At 40.8% G+C, this 19,031-nt stretch overlaps 2 protein-coding genes across 4 annotated transcripts in view; both read left to right on the plus strand.

The window, feature by feature from the left end:
• The window catches only part of LOC107039637, a 7,238-nt gene extending 5,050 nt beyond the window's left edge, over positions 1-2,188 (plus strand). For both annotated transcript variants that reach the window (XM_015259362.1, XM_015259363.1), the window contains 3 exons: positions 261-346; positions 780-1,004; positions 1,129-2,188. In XM_015259362.1, coding sequence (XP_015114848.1) covers positions 266-346; positions 780-1,004; positions 1,129-1,785 — 963 coding nt within the window. In that variant the 5' untranslated portion in view covers positions 261-265 and the 3' untranslated portion in view covers positions 1,786-2,188. The remainder of the gene's footprint in view (positions 1-260; positions 347-779; positions 1,005-1,128) is intronic.
• Positions 2,189-2,669: 481 nt separating this feature from the next.
• On the plus strand, positions 2,670-18,527 carry LOC107039636 (probable cation-transporting ATPase 13A3). Of its 2 annotated transcripts, none has more exons than XM_015259361.1 (7): positions 2,670-2,950; positions 10,626-10,710; positions 10,782-11,009; positions 11,075-11,199; positions 12,856-13,012; positions 13,093-13,297; positions 14,087-18,527. In XM_015259361.1, the coding sequence occupies exons 1-7, from the start codon at positions 2,935-2,937 to the stop codon at positions 17,477-17,479; spliced, it is 4,209 nt and encodes a 1,402-aa protein (XP_015114847.1). In that variant the 5' UTR covers positions 2,670-2,934; the 3' UTR covers positions 17,480-18,527. The 2 variants fall into 2 exon arrangements, with proteins under 2 accessions (XP_015114847.1, XP_015114846.1); XM_015259360.1 differs by lacking the exon at positions 2,670-2,950 and adding an exon at positions 8,459-10,372.
• Positions 18,528-19,031: the final 504 nt, after the last annotated feature.

A 19,031-nucleotide genomic window follows, 5' to 3' on the forward strand; every position in this document is an offset into this window, starting at 1 on the left:
GATTATTTGTTCTTTTTCACGAGGAAAATGCGCAGGCGCTGGGGCGAGTCCTCTGGTGACGTAATAGGTAACCGGTCGTCGAACCGAAAGAGACTGCCGGTCAACTTGGACGAGCGGTCTTTCATTGATTGGCTTCATAAAAAATTGATAGGTACCTCGATCGAAATTTTGCATTGCTAGGGGGTGTCACATTCTCTTGGCATTTCGCAGGATAATCTGAATTCATAATGATTTGATAATTCTAAATGGTATTGTTTTAGCTACCATGAAGTCTCTGAGGAACCTTCTCACGTTCGTATTCCTGGGGACTAACCTGACGATTCTTCAGGCGCATCGTGAGCACAAGGTTTGTGAAATTATCCAATACTCGGGGGGTTCCCCCCGCGCTCGNCCCCCCCCCGACGCGGTGACCGGGCGGGTGTGACCGAATATGAAAATACAAATTCGTCGTTTCAATTGCTTTGAATTTAAAAGAAGAAGTTCCAAAAGTAATCAGCATGTTTTCTATTATATGTATATATGAGGATATTGGGGGGAATATTTTTAAAAGTCGTAGCTAAGAGTGCCCCCTAAATGGAATTAAATTTCAGATAAGAAAAAAAGTAGAACTTTGAAAATGTGTTGGCCCAATATATTTCATATACAGTTTTGGTGAAATCACTGGACTTTCAGCATCCCCTGGATAGCGACCCCTGCATTCCGCCCCCCCCCCTTATTTTTTATACATAGAGATATTGTTATCAAGCGTCCGTTTGTATTAATAAATAACGATACTTTAGGTTCACAATATCGTTTTATATCCGGACAAGCATAGCTGGTGCAAGACGACGCCAATAAAGCAGGTTGTCACATGGCCCCAATGCTCGTCCCAAGAGTTGGATAACAACGTATGCGTTGGAGCATGTTTCTCATATATGGTACCACACAGCGAGCCCTCAGCTCCGGGAGACCTTATTAGGCCTTACTGTGACTCCTGCCAGCCCCTTGATAGTGTCTGGCATACGGTGAGTTTTTATCATGATCGGAGTTTTATTTTTTCGCCTGCTCAACGTGGCCTGCAGTAGCTGTCTGCTGGGGCTGCCATAGGATTGCCATTTGGTCGTCTAACACTTTCTAATTCTCTTGCAGGTGACCCTCGACTGCAAAGATGAGGATAACAATCCGATAACAATGCAGAAGAAGGTTCAAATAATCACAAACTGCTCCTGCTCTTCTTGCATGGAGACATCTCAGATAAAGCCGGACTACAACACCCTCTTGCGAACGCTTGCCGAAGAGAACATGGACAAGAACGTAAACATTATTCATGAGACTCCGGATCTTCTCTTGGACCCTAACCTGAGCTCCTCAAAGAATACGACCAAGGATAATCTTCAGGTCAGCGACAAGTTTCTGCAGTTCTTCAAGCAGATGAAGGAGAAGGAGAAGGTGGACGAGGCAGAAGCCAAGGAGCTGTTCGCAAAGTTCGAGGAAGGCGTCGATCTGGGGAAGTTGCAGGAGATTCTGAAGAAATATCAGCATGGGGAGGAACACCAGAAGCACCACAGTCACAGTCACAATCATCATAAGGTGGAAAAGAGTCATTTGGAAGAGGGTGAGGCCATTCCGAGTCTTCTTCATGCCAGTTTACACAGGGGCCCTCATCATTCTTTGGTTCTTGAGCCGGATGTCAAGGGGAAGATCGATGTCGAGCCGCATGATCTGCAGCCGGCGGTTGCCGGACAGGAGATCAGTTATCAGGATACCGTTGCCGTGGATAAGGATAAGAAGAAGGACTTCATCTAGGGAATTTTGGCTCGAGGCGTGGGAAGAGAAATATTCGTCAAGAATTTTGGGAGAACAATTCCTTGATTTTGAATTTTTCTCGTATGGAGCTATAATTATCATCAATATTTGATGACACAAATCGAATTTGATGAAAAGAGATTAGTTATAGGGTAAATACAAATTGCGTTAGTTCGAACTAAAGAAAAAGCAAAAATAAAATTTTAATATATTTAATTAACTAATTATTGTATAATTAAAAATACGTTATTTAAACAATTTTTGGGTAATTGTGGCGCCAAGCGTTTCATGGCTTACTCCGTACTGTAATTTTATATATTTTTTAACTTATCGATCGAATTTCTGTAGAGAGTGAGCAAAGTGCACAGTTGCACACAGTTCAATAAAAGGGAAAGAGTCGATATTTTTAATTGTTATTCAATCGCTTTCTAAAAATATGAAAAAATTCGGGGGCATTTGGAAGTCAATGATTAATGCACCTGAATTTTTTCAGAATTTTCAATCTACCCCAACTATGGAAGAAAAATTATTTCGCAATGCAGTCGAGTGCAACAAAAAATGTGGAGAAAAAAAACAAGCCACTTTGTCAACTTTCGCTGCAAATACCTGAATAAATTACACCGACTAGTTTTATTACATTCATAACCGATGACATCAACACAGTCACAATATCCCCTCCAGTAATCCGTCTCAATCGCTAGTGAGAGCCCCAGAAATAATGAGACGCGTCATAGATAACAAGTTCAAATGTACACGAATCATCCACAAGTGTTAACGAAAATGATGGAACCAATGGTAATCACCCACCACAATTGACATTTTCACGTGGTGATTATGAGTGAGCCAAGACCGTTACAAGACTCAGTGAGTTGCGTGCTGTCGATGTCTCCACAGCACGCAATCCCAAGATTTTCGAATAAACATGTAGATCCTCTAATGGAGCTTACGGTATTTTCGGCTTATCCAGAACAATGCTGATACCGTGAGTGATGCCTAGAGGATGATTGATAAACCGTGGAGTTTTCGTGTGGTTTAATGAGTGGATTTTGAAATTTTTTTTTCGACTAATTTTACGGGAAATTTGATTCACTATCCGGGAGTTTAGTGGTTTGTGATCTTTATTGGTAGTTGGTGGTATCGGCTGGCAGAATGGATATCATGGACGGTGAGATGGTTTTTTAATCCTATTTTTTTTATGGTTTTCGATGGATTTTTCACGGTGGTTTCTTCGGCGTTTAGAGATTGTGAAATGGTCGAGGGGGAGAGGGCAAAGGTCCCGGGATTTATCGGATGTGATGCGGTTGGAGTTCGTGAGATCGGTTTCAGTACCGATGACGTTGAACATTTTTCATGCAGCTCACGAAATTTCCCGTAGAAAATGACATTTCATTTCATTGACATTTCATTTCATTGGAAATGATATTTCCAAGAAAACGATGGGAAGTCATTATTTTGGAAAAATCTTGGGAATGAGTGGATTTATGAGAAAATGTCTCCGGACCTTTTTTGTAGCTCATGAAATTTTCCATAAAAAATATCTTATGACAAATTTCCGTCAGCTGACTCATGCCTGAGATATCAACGATGAAACAAAGGGATCACTGCAGACATTCCAACTAATCATAATAGTTGGTGAATTTTTATGTTCATAATGTTGATAATTGCAATGGGAACGATGGACTTTGTATAATTTACTAATTAACATGTTCACTTTGGACCTAGAGATAAATGAGGGAAAAACAGACAAAATGTAAATTCCGTGAATGGATGGACATCGTTAATTTTTTTTTTATGAGTTTCGTTTTACTTTGTCGTCTTATGCACGATTTATTTCCTCTTTCAACAAATCACGGCGATACTACTGATGATACTATTGCCGCAAGGTAGTGTCTGATGATAACCGCGTCTATCTATTTTACACCTGGGGATATTTATCAAGAATGAATAATCATGCATTTATGACTGAAGTTAACGCTGTTGCGGAGATAAAAGAATTACATTGATGATGATCATAAAGACTCTTTTTTATCCATCACGAAGGTCTTTCTGTTAACCGCTCACGTATATACGGGCTCGACGCATGGTATCGACCCATGAAAATGTGATCGCTTCTTTTCAAAATTGATTTTTTCCAAATCTATGAAGAATAACTTGATCAGACAAACACAATTGGAAACCGGAATACTGTAGCTTCAATTAGATACCGGTTCCATAAAATTCCGTTCAATAAAAATAATTGAATTCGAGTCTTATTGAGCACACACTACGCTTGGTAACAGAAGGGCCCCGTCCGTGAGGGGTTAATCAAAAACGTCGACGAACATTTTTTGTGCGGAATTTATTCGGCTAAAACATAAGATCCTAAGGTAAGCTACCCAGCAGATGGACACTGCCCTATAGATGGACGAGCTGCTTTTGGATAGGAAATTACGCGCAAAAAAATAGTGAAATGTGAATTGTTGCATTGAATTTTCACCAACTGTTGTGATTCTTAACCCCTGAGTGACGATTTTTTTCCGATCAATTTTTTTTTCAATTGCTAAAAAACAAACGTTCATCTACTGGGCAGCTTTCTTAAGCGTCCATCTACTGGGCAGTTTACCCTATGATGTTTCCTAAAAAATTGATCAACGTTGTTGTTCTCATATGTCATATTAGTCTCAACGATTCTATCGTCAGAAAAAAATTGATATCCTTCTTGATTATCATGCCGCGATGGCAGTCGAGGTAAAGGGGTTCCCCAAATATTGTTCGTTTTTAAATCCCCCGGGGCTCCCCAGCCCCCTCAAACAGATCCGAGAAGATACTAGGGAACCTTTGGGCTTGGGAAAATTAAACAAGACAGTTTATTTTGCGAAATCCAATTATCTACAACGCTTGACATTTCCTCCTTAAATCAATCACCGAGATTTTTGGATAATTGGGAGAAACGTCCAGTCGCAGTGATTTTAATCCATCACATGCAATATAAATTGATAAAACAATGTATAGAAACCTCGGATTATCTTATCAGACCGAAATTTGAAATTAAAGTAGAGAAAAAAATGCTGCGGTATGATATCGCGAGCATGAAGATCATTAACATCATTATCTCGGAATAAAAACATTGCAGATTCCTCAGATTCGCTTTCTCAGAAAATGAATGGGGAAAAAATATTGAAGTCTGCTGGAGCACCGCACCGTGTTACTCATCAGACATTAGCGATTTTGACGAGAGTCGCATTAATACATGTCTCAAGATGATTTATTGACTTTCAATAGAATAAAAAAATGATTTTTTTGTAAACAAGGAAAACGGATTCGTGATCTCGGCTACTGAGATTATAGTTCTGTCTAAAGGTCGAAACAAGAATAGACCATTCGAAGGTAACGAATAATTGCTCAAGGAATTGCATATGATCACGAAAATTCAGATGTCACACAAAGCCGAAAAGCCGAAATTTGAAATTGCATTCTCTTTTTGTTGTTTTTTTATTCAGTAGTATTACCGACTGATCCTCTCTGCTTTTACTCTCATATGGTGAGATAAATTTATCAGACTAGAATTTATCATGAAACAGAAAGAGGGATTTTCTTTATCGACAGTTGATCGATTAAATAGATAAATCGTTGGATTAATTTCGTGATAAGAAATTTAAAAAATTCCCAATCTAGCATTTCAGAAAATTGGGTTTTATATTCTGTTAAAAAACTGTTTTGACTGATTTTTTATGTCAATAACTATTTTTTCAATGTAGTTTAGATTTCACGTAAAATTAGATATCTACGGTTATATATCTAAATTATAATTCTCCGGTGACTCAATGAAATTGTATACTCCACTATACGATCTAAAATAAGAAAACTACTCACTTCGAACCGTGAAAACGTACCCTGAAACAACTACTCAGTCACTAAATATTCGTATGTGATCTATTATTGGAGTTTAGATAGGTGATTTCGAGGTGAATGAAGCTGAGTGCGACTAGAATAGTGAATAGATCTGGCAGACTCGGGAATACCTATTGATATGGGCAAAGAATTGCAGAGAATTGCGAGAGGGGATTTTTATGTTTGAGTGAACTATTCGATTTCTCGAATTTTTGATTACTCATGAGTCATGACAATAGAAAATGCAATAATGGAACGGCATTACCTAGGATTGCTTGATCCTATTACCTGGGTTTTACGATTAAATGTTAATGAATACCCTATATAACAGAACAATTGTGGAACGCATGCTATCTAAAAAGAAATCAGTGTTCCAGAAACAATTCTCAGTCAACTGAAACCTATTGATTAATGCGAAGTGATTAAAAGACAATCGGAAATTTTGGTCGATTGATTTTTAATTGCGAAATAATGAATACGGAAGCCCCCAGAAATTTCGTTACGTGACGCCATCGTCAAAGTTCAACTCCTCAGGCAGAGAAGTGATAATGTGTTGATGAGAAAAATAAACACGAATCCGAATTTTATTAGTAGTTCCGAAGTATTCTCCAAGTATCGTTGAAATCAATTCCCGTTAGTAAAAAAAAATTGATATTAAAAATTAATATTAAATGCTCAAAAGCCCAGGAATTCACGGAAGAAGAAATAAACATAATTTAACGCTTAAAATAAAAAAATTGCACGTAATACGGAGTGATTCAATTGGTAAGAGCTTTAGCTCAGCAAAATAAAAGTTGTGAGTTCAAATTCCACCCGTGTTCTATCGAACACAAGTGAAAAAATTGGCAATATGCGGTGAGTCAATTGGTAAGAGCATTAGCCCAGTAATCTGAAGGTTGTGAGTTCAAATCCCACCCATATTTCATCGCACACGAGAGAAAAATTTGTATTAAATGGTAATTCAATTGGTAAGAGCATCAGCCCAGTAATCTGAAAGTTGTGAGTTCAAATCCCATCCGTGTTTTATCGAACACAAGTGAAAAAACTTGCAATATGCGGTGAGTCAATTGGTAAGAGCATTAGCCCAGTAATCTGAAGGTTGTGAGTTCAAATCCCACCCATATTTCATCGCACACGAGAGAGAAAAATTTGTATTAGATGGTAATTCAATTGGTAAGAGCATCAGCCCAGTAATCTGAAAGTTGTGAGTTCAAATCCCATCCGTGTTCTATCGAACACAAGTGAAAAAACTTGCAATATGCGGTGAGTCAATTGGTAAGAGCATTAGCCCAGTAATCTGAAGGTTGTGAGTTCAAATCCCACCCATATTTCATCGCACACGAGAGAGAAAAATTTGTATTAGATGGTAATTCAATTGGTAAGAGCATCAGCCCAGTAATCTGAAAGTTGTGAGTTCAAATCCCATCCGTGTTCTATCGAACACAAGTGAAAAAACTTGCAATATGCGGTGAGTCAATTGGTAAGAGCATTAGCCCAGTAATCTGAAGGTTGTGAGTTCAAATCCCACCCATATTTCATCGCACACGAGAGAGAAAAATTTGTATTAGATGGTAATTCAATTGGTAAGAGCATCAGCCCAGTAATCTGAAAGTTGTGAGTTCAAATCCCATCCGTGTTCTATCGAACACAAGTGAAAAAACTTGCAATATGCGGTGAGTCAATTGGTAAGAGCATTAGCCCAGTAATCTGAAGGTTGTGAGTTCAAATCCCACCCATATTTCATCGAACACGAGAGAGAAAAATTTGCAATATATGGTGAGTCAATTGGTAGGAGCATTAGTCCTGTAATCTGAAGATTGTGAGTTTAAAATCCACCCGTGTTCTATCGAACACAAGTGAAAAAACTTGCAATATGCGGTGAGTCAATTGGTAGGAGCATTAGCCCAGTAATCTGAAGGTTGTGAGTTCAAATCCCACCCATATTTCATCGCACACGAGAGAAAAATTTGTATTAAATGGTAATTCAATTGGTAAGAGCATCAGCCCAGTAATCTGAAAGTTGTGAGTTCAAATCCCATCCGTGTTTTATCGAACACAAGTGAAAAAACTTGCAATATGCGGTGAGTCAATTGGTAGGAGCATTAGCCCAGTAATCTGAAGGTTGTGAGTTCAAATCCCACCCATATTTCATCGCACACGAGAGAGAAAAATTTGTATTAGATGGTAATTCAATTGGTAAGAGCATCAGCCCAGTAATCTGAAAGTTGTGAGTTCAAATCCCATCCGTGTTCTATCGAACACAAGTGAAAAAATTTGCAATATACGGTGAGTCAATTGGTAGGAGCATTAGTCCTGTAATCCGGAGATTGTGAGGTCAAACCCCAGCTGGACACGGAATAAAAAAAATTCTGAAACAAAAAAGTGAATCGCCAACTCAGGCAATGTAACCTTTATGAGACCTTTCAACTCAGGTCACAAAAAAATAAATCAATCAATTATTGATACCTCCATACCCACCACTCACTCGAGACAGTATTTCTCATGACGTCATCCCTAATCACTCTATCGTCACGAGACCGGCGCCACAGCTCCCCGCCTCCCACGCATTCCAGGATCTGAACCTAAAAAAATCGACAATTCACCACATGCACAACAAAAATTGCACTCACCTTCGTCACTCACCGGCGCCGGCAACCCCCGGAGTTCCCCGGGTCTCCCCCCACCGTGCCACACACAAAAGCATCTATGAACAACTACAAACTCATTCTGAATGTGCAATAGAGCCGGGAGTCGTGCGCACACTCGAGACAGTAGTCCTCCATCTTGAATGTGCCACCGAACACCGACGAAATTCGTCGAATAAGCGATTCATCCGAACACATCCGAATAATCCACCACACGGATTTCTAGGTTTCTACTGCTCCCCAACAGTGAAATCGAAGGTCTCGACGAGTGAATAGTGGGAAATAAAATTCAAGTGATAATATTTTCTGCATTTACCTAGGGGTTTTTAATTCATCTGGGAATATAATATCTTCATGTGACGGTGGGGATAATTAATTACGACGTTGATGAGGGGGAGACAGTGGTGTCGACTAATAAGTGAATTTTATTATTTCGTCAGATTGATTTTATAAATTTTAATTCGCAATTTAATTAATTAAATATCTGGATTTTTCGGTTTTCGTTGACTCATCATCATCAGCATGAATAAAATATTGGGAATGAACTATTGCACAGTTTTCTCTGTTCTTAGAAGTCCCGAGGAGGGTGAATCATTAAAGCGAATCGTCGAAAAAAAATTGGTGAATTAAAAAAAAAATTGAAATTTTTTTTCTTTGAGAAGAAAAATTGTGGATTTTTTTAATTCCACGGTCTGGGGGACAGCTGCAGAATTTTGTGGATTTCACGTCGACTTCTAATAATAGAAGAGGCGGAAAGAGGGCAGGAAAAATTGTGATTTAGCAGTTTTGGTTACGTAAATTTTTTTTTACAATTTCAATCGACCTGTGAATTTTTTTTTCCTCATTATCGATTGTCGAGAACGTTTACACGTGCCAGGTGCCACCAGTCACTGTTCTCGAGACTATTGTGATTTATTGACATTCGTCTTGCGTGTGGAAAAAAAAGTGTAAAAAAATTGGTGATAGTAATTAAACATCGTGTTATTAAGAGCGCTGATTGTGTTGATAAAGTAAATGATTATCTACCTCTACAGACACAAAGAAAAAAATTATTACAAATAGACAATCTTAATTCCAATAAGGACTAAACGAAAATTCCCTAGACGGTTCTGTCGATAAAACAGACAGAAAGTGAATTTTTACACTAGAAAATCCCAAGGAGTTGAAAAATCCCTAGGAAAGGGAAATATTTGCCGATCTCGAGAGACGGCATTTCGATCCTAATTATCTCCAGTGATGTATTTGCGATCGATCGACAAAAAAGGGTGCGAAAATTTCCAAAAGGCGCAATTTCCCCTAGGATCAGGTGGAAATACCTCACCTATCGACGAAGACTCCCCACAATTGTGCCCAACAATTATCCAATCAATTGCATTACCCCGAGGTATGAGTGAGGGTGAGCGTGCTGTTACAACTCCACGAATTGGCTGGAGAAAACTAACCGATCCCGGTGATTGACACAAAGACAATCAAGCAATTACAACGATACGATAGCATAAATTGATTCATCATCGATCGTCATTGTCGGGCAAATTATCTAGGGATTTTCACGGTTATTTTGTTGATGTACTGATGGAATCGATAGTGAAATTGTACGTGATCGATGATTTGATGAGGGATATGAGGATGGCGGGCAATCGGTGTCGGTAGCAGACGGGGTTTATCGATTGTTGGTTACGGGAAAGGGGTACATGACCCTGGTTGAAGGATCCAGGGGGTTGGATCCATTGATATTGATCTTGAGAGATCGATCAATCGAACAATTGATCGGTGGTGGCAGTAGGGGCTGAGGACTCATTGTTGAATCATTCTTAAAGACAATAAGTGGTTTGAGTGGTAGTCTAGGGAATTTAGTGGTTAATGAGAGATTCATCCAAGGATTAGAGTAACTAGTGGTGCGAAGGGATTGAGGTTTGGGGAGTTTTTGTCGGAAGGGGAGGTGGTAACCATGCCGACAACACCGAAGAAGCTCAATTTGAGCTTTGCGAAGAATGCGTACAGTGTCTTTGGGGGCAAAAGGGCGGGAAATGGGGAGGAACAACGCACGGAACAGAAAACTGAGTTGTTGGAGGGTAAGAAGCAGCAACACGCGAATTCTTCGCATGATAAATATGAGATTATCTCGGCAGGGAGTAGATTTCAGGAGAAACATCATAGCACCTTTTTTGTAGATCATGAAATTCCCGATGAAAAGGATCTTCTGAAGTTTTCCTGTAAATCTAGTCGTTGATGAGATAAATCCATCCTTAGCGGAGACATAAAATTTCACCAAAATTTCACGGTTCATCGTCAACGTTCTTATTTCAATTTCTGATTCGTCTTCAGGAACTCGAGGCAATGGCCTCTTGCACCTCAAGAATGGTGTGGACTACATCAATCCCGGGGAGGAGGACCAAATGGAAATTTATGGGTAATTATCAATTCCGCGATATCTTCCGAGGCACCGAAAAACGAACCAATTAATGATTTCTTGAAAAACAGATACAAGAGGAACAAGGCACGTACCATTGCCACCTGGTTTTTTATCATCATCACCGGAGGTCTCCTTCGACTAGTCTTCCACTGGGTGCCGCATCTGATGCTCCTCGCGACGCATTCCCAATGTCCGATGGAGGAGGCAGAGACAGTTCTCCTGATCGAACGATTCCAAGGAAAGCACACGAGTTACTACGTGAAAAGGTTGAGGACCATGACAGCCAAAGAAATGTCGTAAGTATCCTTGAGAGAAATCCCTTCTCTTCTCTCCTGGGCGTTAACTGATGCTTTCATTCAAGGAAAAACATCGATGAAGACTCTCTGATTGACGAGCCCTTCTCCGACGCCGGAAGCTTAGATAGTGTATCAGTGGGTGGAGAGGAGCCTATGCTTTCTGTACATCTGATGGGGGGTCAATTCAAGGGTAAGTTAAAAGTCAGTCAAAAGTCATTGGTTAACGATGTTCAAGCGAGGAAAAAAAATGCAGCCAATTTTTTGAAATTTTTCAAGTAGATTCTTTGATATATTTCGATGTTCTGTGTGGAGTTTCGGATTGCTGAGGTTAATGGCTCGAATGGAATGAATTATTTAAAAAAACGGAATTTAACTCGTGCTCTTATGGGGAATGTGGAAAAATGCAGACTGAATGTAAAAATGCACCCAATATCACGAAACTTCATTTACGTGTGACATATTAATACATCTTCTGCAAAAAAAAACATCGGTTAGAGTCGTTTTTTAGTCAAAATTCGCAAAGAACCATTAAAAATCCGCATTTCTGAGCGCACAGCTGTGAATTGCGACAACGTAGCACTTGCCGATCGTTTGGGGTAAACGCGGTAAATGCAAAGATGAATAAAGGACGGTACCCGGATAGATGTTCCCCGGAAAATCGTTCCCGGAAAATTGTTCCCTGGAAAATTGTTCCCCTGGAAAATTGTTCCCCGGAAATTTGTTCCCTATTTTGTTAGGATGGCCAACAAAATCTCCCTTTATTCGTAATCTTTCGTGTTCATCTATATTTATTCATTTAGGTGATGAGTGTTTACCTTGATCAGTCCAGCGTACAGTGCTCCGATATTATTGTGATTTGATGAATGGTCGAGAGATGGGGGGGGATTATAGAGTTGATTGATTGTAGTGTATCGAGTAGTGGATTGAGTTTTAACGTATTTGACTGGTGTATTGATACTAGTGTGATTGTCTGAAAAATCATTTTTTAGGGTACATTTTTCTGGGGAACGAATTTCCAGGGGAACGATTTTTCGGGGAACGATTTTCCGGGAACGATTTTCCGGGGAACATCTTTCCTAGAACCATAAAGGACTGTTATGGACTTCATGACATCCGATGATAATTTTCCCGATAATAAATATCAATAAAATTCATGAAATGTTTGCTCTTTAATACGCTCCCCCTTGAGAGAAATCATTGTTTCTACAGTGATCTCTGTTTGAGGTTAAGCCGATCACAGAGACAACACTTGGCACTGTCACTCATGTGGGAATCATTCGTGAGTCCTCACTTCACAGAGAGATCCTGGAATTCATTTACTATTATTTTGCTTGTCGATAGTAAATTGTAACGACGTGGGTGATGAATTTTTTGGATAAACGCATATCGATGGAAAAAATTTATACGTGTTTACGCGCGTGGCCAGGTACAGCGAGAATCCTCCACAGAGTGTGGCAGGCCGACCAACTGAGGAAAAAAAAATAGCGTCGGGCCGACGTTGACACTTTTTTCACACGAATTAATCATTTTCCATTTATTATTAAAATTGCATATAAAAATGATTTGATTTATGTAGGATGTAGGAAAAAAATTAAATAGTTATAAAAAATATTATTTGACTACAGAAGAATCTAAATATGGTCGTATTATTTAATTGAAGGGAACCGAATTTTCGTGTTCAGGGATTGGTTTTCTGCAGGAATACAATATCCGAATGTTGAAGGGGATTCCCCTTCGCCTCATCTTCAACATTCCGTCATCGCTTGAACATCGTTAATTGATGTTTGCTTGTCAGTTCTATAAAACGAAGTCGGGAATCGATGAATTCGTATTTTTTATATTTCAGCGGTGCCATCAATCATCACCTTCAACTGCAAAAAGTTGACGTACATCTGGGACACAGAGCGATCAGAATTTATGAAGCTATCAGGCCTCGACAATGGCGTGTTAACGTCAACCCTCCATCAGATGCCCGGTCTTAATTCCCTCGAGCAATTTCTTAGGTGATTCATCAATTAATATTCATCCTCATGCTTCTTTGTACCCCTTGAACCCATTAATTTGACCCAATTCATTTTTACAGACGAAGTGTTTACGGCAACAATGAAATTGTCATTCCAGTGAAGAGTTTTGTCACTCTTCTCTGTCTTGAAGTACTTAATCCATTCTACGTCTTCCAAATATTCAGCTTCTGTCTGTGGATTGCTGATGATTATTATTATTATGCTATGGCTATTATTTCGATGTCGTGCTTTGGTATTGGAATGGCTGTTCTGCAAACTCGAAGCGTAAGTACATGTAATTTTTCGATCCATCGTTTACCTTTGTTTTTGCTTCCGAATGGAAGCATTGAAATCGTTCTATTTTTAGATTCTCTAATTTTGCTTGGAAATTATCTAGAATGGTATTGAACCTAAAAATAGTTTGGCCAACGCATGTGGGTGTCCACTTGGTCGTCAACTTTTGGAAAATTGAAGAATTAAAGGACTAAAATCATTCAAAAAAATCTGAAATTATGTCAGATTATAGGTAGTAATGAGAACTAACTCTGTGCTGGGTTTCATCCCAATCGATTCACCCGTTTTTGAGAAATCGCCATTTGTTTCTAACTCATTTTTCGCAAACATCTCAAAAACTACTCAACCTATTTTAATTTTTCATTTTTTTTTTCAAAATATTCGTCTCGATATCTTCTATCTCAATCAATCAAAATATACATACCCGTTCATATAAAGTTTCCCAGATATTTCCATTTTTCGGATTTTCACTCAAAATCCTTGTTAGCCCTCCCACTGTTGCAAAAATCGTAATATTAACTTAAAATTTAACCGGTGACGGTGGCCGAAGTGGTTAAACCGTTCGGCCGGACGGCGGGACCCGTGAGGCGGGGGTTCGAGTCCAGCTTAAGGCAATTAGAATTTTTAATCGTTCGGAAACCGTCGAACGCAAGTCTAGTCAACACGTTCATTTAAATATTTCAAAATATTTCAAAGAAATATTCAATCAATTTCAATTTTTTTTTTTCAAAATATTTTTGTTTTCAAATAGTGAAATCACAAATGCTCATGATTTTTCAGAATCAGCACAAACTGTCGTCAACAGTCCACTCCTCCGACGTTGCCACAGTAATGCGTGACCGTACAACCGGGAAAATAGATTCCGTCGCAGCAGAACGTCTGGTACCCGGTGATATCCTGGTGATTCCTCCCCACGGTTGTCTAATGCCCTGCGACGCAGTCCTTCTAACCGGCAACTGTATCCTAAACGAGTCCATGCTAACCGGTGAGTCCGTCCCAGTAACAAAAACCCCAATTCCCTCCTCCAACGAGATCACTTACGATACTAAAGAACATGCCCGTCACACCCTCTTCTGCGGCACAAAAATCATTCAAACACGGTATTTCGGGGGTGAGAAGGTCCTCGCGGTTGTCGTGAGAACGGGATTTACCACGAGCAAGGGTGGTCTTGTTCGGTCGATAATGTACCCACCGCCGGTTGATTTCAAATTCGAGCAGGACTCGTATAAATTCGTGGAACTCCTCGCGTGCATCGCGAGTATCGGCGTCATTTACACGACCATAACAAAAGCTCTGAGGGGCGTTGCCCCCGGGCATATAGCCCTCGAGGCTCTCGACCTCATCACCATCGTCGTTCCTCCGGCTCTGCCGGCGGCCATGACAGTCGGTCGCCTCGTCGCTCAAAACCGCTTGGAGAAGAAGCGAATTTACTGCACAAGTCCCAGAGCAATCAATGTTTCGGGATCGATCGACTGCATCTGCTTCGATAAAACGGGAACACTGACTGAGGATGGCTTGGACATGTGGGGGGTTGTACCGGCGGTCGATAAGAAGTTTCAGATTCCGACGAAGAATATCGCGAGCCTTCCCGCCAATGAGATGCTCGTGGGGATGGTGACCTGCCACGGGATCACAATTATCGACGGGTCACTTGTGGGTGATCCCCTGGACCTGAAGATGTTTGAGTCCACGGGGTGGAGCCTCGAGGAGCCCGACGTCTCTGATAACTCCAAGTTTTCGATGATGTTTCCGACGATCGTCCGACCTCCGAAGAATTCGCGACTCTTGCAAACCCCGAATCACGATTCGGGGTTGTCCCGGGTGAGACAGAACTCGGTAACTTCCGAAACTATGGAGGATCTCTCACTCACTAACCTCGCGGCGTCAGACGCGGATCTAGCCGAACAAGGATTGGAGATTGGTATCGTCAGACAGTTTCCGTTCACCTCGAGTCTCCAACGTATGAGTGTTATCACGAGAACCCTAGGAGCGAACCACTTTGATCTCTACTGCAAGGGCAGCCCGGAGATGATCCTCAGTCTTTCTAAGCCAGAATCAGTACCCGCGGATTTCGCTTCTGTTCTTCAGGAGTACACGTCAGAGGGTTACAGGGTTATCGCATTAGGTCACAAGTCCCTGAATCGGTTGACCTACACTAAGGTCCAGAGGATCAACCGAGAGGCTGCTGAAACTGACCTCTCCTTCCTCGGGTTCGTCGTCTTGGAGAATCGGCTGAAGCCAGAGACAACCCCCGTCATTCAGGCACTCAACTGTGCGTGCATTAAGATTGTGATGGTGACCGGTGACAACATGCTCACCGCGTTATCAGTGGCCAGAGACTGCGGAATGCTGACCCCTGGGATGCCGGTGATCGCGGTGGCCGCTGTGACCCAGCAGAACCAACAGAAACCTCATTTGTACTTTACGCGGAGTGATAGCCAGCAGTCACCGATGTCACCCAATGGTCAAAGCAGCATCAGCGAGATGACTGACCTCAACAGCATCACGTCCTTCGATACAATAGAGAGTGGCTTTGTGAACAATACAGCAGACAATGGGGTATATCTATCTGACAAGGTACACAGCAGCAACAAGTACGTCTTCTCGTTGACTGGGAAGACTTGGTCGATGATAAAGCAGCATTACCCGGAGCTAATTCCGAAAATCACGACACGTGGAACTATCTTCGCGAGGATGTCACCTGATCAGAAGCAGCAGCTCGTGCAGGAGCTGCAATCGTTGGGGTACTATGTGGCGATGGTGGGGGATGGGGCCAATGACTGTGGAGCCCTGAAAGCCGCGCACACTGGGATCTCTCTGTCTGATACAGAATCATCAGTGGCTTCGCCGTTTACCAGCAGGGAGACCAACATTTCGTCCGTTTTGTCTGTCATCCGCGAGGGCAGAGCCGCTCTGGTGACATCCTTCGGAATCTTCAAATACATGGCTGCATACTCCTTGACCCAGTTCATTTCCGTAATGATCTTATACAGCATCGAGTCGAACCTGACCGATATCGAGTTCCTCTACATCGATCTCTTCATCATCTCCATCTTTGCTTTCTTCTTCGGGAGGACAGAAGCTTATGATGGGCCCCTCGTCAAAACTGCTCCGTTGACGAGTCTCATCAGTACCTCCCCCATACTTAGTCTCGTTTCTCAAATGATCATCGTCACTGTCTTCCAGTCCATGAGCTTTTGGCATCTCAAACAGACAGACTGGTACACTCCGTTCAACTCAACTGCAACCACGAACAAAGATGATGTCGGCTGTCTGGAGAATTATACTGTGTTCATTGTCAGCTCTATGCAGTACATCATCCTCGCGGTGGTGTTCTCGAAGGGTCATCCATATCGAAAGTCTCTCTTCACGAATTATGGACTTCTCGCGTCGTTCATCCTCACTGCACTCTTCTCGGTGTATCTCGCGGTCTGGCCGTTTGATTGGCTAGCCATGAAGTTTGAGCTAGTTCTCCCTGAGGATATGGGCTTCAGGGTCATCCTCATCATCTACGGTTTCGCCAACTTCGTTATATCGATGGTCGTTGAGCACCTGTTCGTCGATTACCTAGTCTTCAGAAAACTTAGGTATCGTTGGCATGACGTCGACAAGTCCAAGCGAAAGTTTCTGGCGATCGAGCGTGACATGGCGAAGAACCTAAAATGGCCGCCTGTGTCGCAAGAGCCTCTGCCGGAAGCTGCGCCGGATATCCTTATTCGACAGAACACTGTGACGGAGATCAAGATCGAGAAACGAATTCCGGAGGGACGAGAGGTCGAGCCGACCTTTCTCAACTCACCCACCTCCCTCAATTTCAAACGATTCGGGTCTGCACGCGAAGTGACCTTGAACGCAAGATCACTTTTTAATGACCAACGGAACACCGTCTCGATGCAAGCCGTTCCCATTCGGTTTGAGGATCGAGAACTGGATAATGTGAGACGACCCAAGCTCGATCTTCCGTTGAAGAGACGGCACAATTCCGAGTCTGAAAATGGCATCGACAGCTGCGGGGGACACAGACTCTGGCAGATAAACCCGATCGCTACTTTACCGAGGGGACAATGTAATCAGGGGAATCACAAAGTCACAGAGTTCTCGAGGATTCATAAGAGCGAGGATCTAGGGGGTGGGACGCAGAGCGTTGTCGAGTTGGATATCCTGCCTTCCTGAGGAAGAATTCCTAGGGGAAGGGGGGGTCGGCCATGAGAGAGGCGGAGGGGTGATGGCACGGTGCTAGGTTGTTTTTAATCATGAGGATGTTAGTGCATTTAGAATCGATTTAAAGAGATTTATAATTAATTTTTTTTTTTTGACGTAACTCACCATTTTCCGGAGGGGTATCCCCGGGTCCCTTTTGACCCTGAGCATTGTTATTGATATAGAGTATTGAATATCCCAAATGTTCTTCATTTAAAGTATTATTAAGTTTGTTAGGAGAGTATTTTTTAGGGAGAGAGGGAGTCGTTGAGGTTAAGATGACATAACCTCAAAGTTGGTTAGAGAGTTGGACCACTTGGAATTAACAAAATGGAGGATTAATTTTGATATTCATGATTAATTCTCGATTTTTAAGAATGTATTCAATTCATTTAATAGGATATAATTAAGCGTAGGTACTTATTAAGTAATGTGAGAAAATAGGGGAGGAAATTCTGTCTTTCCAATGTTCACCGAAAATGTTTTCTTTCATTCATTATTTTGTGAGGACTAATCCAAGTGCCAGGCGCATGGAAATGATTATCAAAAAATAATCTAGGGTACAACCTCTCATTTCTTATATCGTCGGTCCGCCCTTTTGAATATGAAAGGCCAGGAGAAATACAAGAAATGAGAAGAAATATTGTAATTAATTATTACGACTAAATAATTGACTAAAAAAATGTTTAAAAGTGTGATTTTTTTCGAGCGAGTTGAGGATCTTAATGTGTACTTATAAAAAATGTTAAAATAGAAAAATAAATGTGCATTACACGAATATTCCCGCTCACTCCAGAAGTGATCGCAGTAGATGGTGAATGATTAAATAAAAGAATTGATTAAAGATGATGAATGATTAGAGCAGTCTGGAATAAGATATATTTGTAACGCATATAAAACAACTGTCTTTTGATTTTTGTTACAAAGAATCTGTACTTTTTATTAAACCATTTATTTATTTATTAATTAATGGTGATTAAGGCTAATTACTTACAATGAAATAAAAATCTTTTATCATTAATCGTTTAAAATTGTTATCTTATCCTTGTCGACTAGAAATACAGATATTATTTTTTTTCATATAATTTGTTTAACATTAGAGTTGTTCTTTAAGAATTAGGTAATTAATATCTCTAGGGGTTTTTGTGTCACAATCTCGTGTGGTTTTGTGGGACTTTGTGAGTATTTTACTGGCAAGATTGAGCATAGCCGATGAATTAAGAAATTACATCGTTATCGCGTCAAAAGATATTAATTTACTCATTAGATTTATTTCTAATTAATTAACTAGATAATGAGGCCCTCCCCATTACCACCCCTAACCCACTTTTTGCCGCTAGTTGTCTCTTCCCATGGCCTACATCCAAAATCCTTCCTAACCTCATCATTTCAACCAATTAAAAATATTTGATAGATGAAAAATGAGGATTATGATCCATTCATGACTAGTGATGCAGATAATCTCATTTGGTTAAGTGAAAATTAATAACGGTATCTTCTTTGGTCGTCATCAGCCAACAAAATG

This window comes from Diachasma alloeum, unplaced genomic scaffold, assembly GCF_001412515.2.
Source record: "Diachasma alloeum isolate Michigan unplaced genomic scaffold, Dall2.0 Dall_scaffold_00302, whole genome shotgun sequence".
NCBI lineage: Eukaryota > Metazoa > Arthropoda > Insecta > Hymenoptera > Braconidae > Diachasma > Diachasma alloeum.